At 48.5% G+C, this 2773-nt stretch overlaps 1 protein-coding gene across 1 annotated transcript in view; it reads right to left on the minus strand.

Annotated features, from left to right (window-relative positions):
* Nucleotides 1-78: 78 nt before the first annotated feature.
* The window catches only part of gpr85 (G protein-coupled receptor 85), a 3338-nt gene continuing 643 nt past the window's right edge, over nt 79-2773 (minus strand). Inside the window, exon 2 of the mRNA XM_014010612.1 lies at nt 79-2055. Coding sequence (XP_013866066.1) covers nt 771-1904 — 1134 coding nt within the window. The 5' untranslated portion in view covers nt 1905-2055 and the 3' untranslated portion in view covers nt 79-770. The remainder of the gene's footprint in view (nt 2056-2773) is intronic.

A 2773-nucleotide genomic window follows, 5' to 3' on the forward strand; every position in this document is an offset into this window, starting at 1 on the left:
AAATATCACTTACATTAAAACCATCCTATCCTCCAGTGATGGTGTAATCCCAACAAGTTTTGCTTTTACTTACAGCGATTGTGTTGTCTGTTGCAAATTAAAGCATTCATTGTTTTGTTTTGAGAAAAAGAAAAAAAGGGAGGGGGGGAAAAATGAGAAAAAGTTGTCCTTGCGATACGCAGTTGGCAACCAAAAAACAGAAAAACAACCCCAAAAAAAAAAGCATCTTTACATCTTCTTTTTAGTGCAACTCTTAAACTGTAAAACATTTCCATTAATTCCTTGAGAGGTATTGTTTCTTTGTTTTATACTCGGTTTTTTTAATCTTTTTTTTGTATTTCACACATCACAAGGTAAAGCATCTTCAAATTATCCAAAGCAAGAGGTTTTCTTGTCAGTATTTTGTCAAAAAAAAAGAGGAAACTTTTTGCTTTTCTGCATTGGCATGGCCTTCCACAGTGTCTGTTTACTAGAACATAAACGCAGGAGGGGATCCACACCTATGTATTCCCATTCCTTTTCCACGTTTCATGGACTTTTCTTTTATTTTTTTGTAATTAATCACCCCAACAGAGCCACGAGACTGGCAGTCCAGCCGTGTGAAGGGCCATGAGAAGAGTAGTAGGGAGGAGGGGGTAAACTGGGGGATAAAGAGAAAGGATATCGAAAAAGAGAGAGATAGAGAGTGCGCTGTACAACAGGAACAAGCCCAGATCAAGATCAATCAGGGTATTAGAGACACAGACGATTAAAAAACTCCAGCAAAACCATCATATAACGCAGTAGGGTTCCCTTGGTAGCCTGGATTTTCTGCAGTAGAGGAGCGTGGTGCTAAAGCAGCGCCGCAGCTCCCTGTTGGAGAAGATGCAGATGAAAGGGTTGACCCCAGCCTGGGCGAAGCTCATCCACACGGCCGCGGTCAGGTAGCCTCCGGGGACCACGGGTCCCCTTGCAAACACCCGCCAGTAGCAGGCGACCAGGTAGGGCCCCCATAGCGCCAGGAAGAAAAACGTCATTATGTAGAACATCCTACTAATCCTCTTCTCCGTTTTGAACTCATCCAACACCAGGAGGCGCCGGCGGCCCGCTGCGTTGCTGTTCTGCCGGATGCCCAGCAAGGTGGGCGGGGTGGGGCCGCGACCAAATCCAGCCAGCCAGTTCGCCGCCGCCTGCCCGCTGGCGCCCGGCCCGTGGAAGGTCCAGTTCTGGCTGACGGCCGGCACGAACTGGACGGGCTTCATCTTCCGACGGTCGTGGACGAAGAAAATGAGCTTGAGGTAAACGAGCTGCGTGGCCAGGAGGATGAGCGCCAGCAGGAGCATGAAGCCCAGCGAGTCATTCGCCCGGAACGAGCGGTGCTGGAACGTGCACTGGTCCTCCTCCCGGATGAACGAGTACGTCCCGACGTCCAGCACCGGGGGGAACGCCATGGCCACCGACAGCGTCCACACCATGCAGATGACCGCCAGGCACGTCCAGAACGTCAGCCGCTTGGTGTAGAAGCGGTGGTGCGCGATGGCCAGGTAGCGGGTGACGCTGACGCAGAACAGCATGAACGCCGTGTGGAAACACGAGAGCACCCCCAGGAAGGCGATCACTTTGCAGGTCAGCGTGCCGTAGGTCCAGGCCGAGCCATTCTTGACTGAGGTGAAGACGAAGGGGAAGCAGATGGCGGAGCGCAGGATGTCGGAGGCGCACAGGTCCAGGAGGAAATAGTAGGGCGCCCGGTGCAGGCTCTTGTCTTTGACCAGCAGGATGGAGATCAGGAGGTTCCCAACCACGCCGACTCCAATGATAAAACCCAGGGAGGTCAGTTTCAGGAATGTGGCGAGGGGAGAGACATTCTGCAAGATGGTGTGGTCCCCTGCATGGCTATAGTTCGCCATAGATGGAGGAGGGATCATAAATGTAGCGGAATAGCTTCAGCCAAGTATCATGATCTAGAGGTGGCGGGGGGAGGTGTCTGATCCATTTGGTGGTGCGCTTTGAAGAGGTTTCCAGGCTTACAGGCAACCTCTTCTCTAAGGCATCCTTTGTCTCTTTGTCTCATCACACCTATAGAGAAAAATACAAATATAAACTCTGAAAAAAAAGCGCCCTCGTTTACTCATCAGTGTCCTAAACAACAGCACTTAACTCGAGCTAGAATTTAATAAGCACTTCTTCTCCTCTGGCRGTCATTTAATGACTTATTTGCTTTTTAAGCTGGAACGTTTGGAGCGGCTCGGGAGGCTGAGAGCTCTCCGTCTGAACACAGACAGACCTGCATTTTTCTGTTCGGTGGCCTCGGAATTTCACTGGATCAAAAAGGAAAAAGCAGGGAGGAAAAAAAACAGCAGCAGCAGCCTTCATTTGACAAACGACGCATTTTTACGCGTCAAATGGAAGCGAGTTCCACAACAGCCAAGGTTCGAGCTGGATTTTTTTTTTATCTACCCCTCCATTTCTTTATTTTAATGAAAGAGGAGGAGAGGAGCATATTCAGCGCACTGTGTGGGGAAAAAAATCAGACAAATGCAGAGCTTGTCTTGATCCCACCCTGCACACATTGCAGGAGAGGAAATCGCCCAGGCTGTACCTTTTGTGCAAAAACGCACTGAAGCATCTTTGTTTTTGCTTGACTATCTGGAGTGGATTATATATATTAAAAAAAACATAACGTAGTCCTAATTAATTATGGCTGCTGACAGTTTTTATTTTCAAAATTCACCTTATAATTTAGCTTTTAAAGGCGTGATCGATCAAAACACAAACAAAAACAAGCCTATTATAT

The sequence above is a fragment of the Austrofundulus limnaeus genome, unplaced genomic scaffold, assembly GCF_001266775.1.
Source record: "Austrofundulus limnaeus strain Quisiro unplaced genomic scaffold, Austrofundulus_limnaeus-1.0 Scaffold71, whole genome shotgun sequence".
NCBI classification, from domain to species: domain Eukaryota; kingdom Metazoa; phylum Chordata; class Actinopteri; order Cyprinodontiformes; family Rivulidae; genus Austrofundulus; species Austrofundulus limnaeus.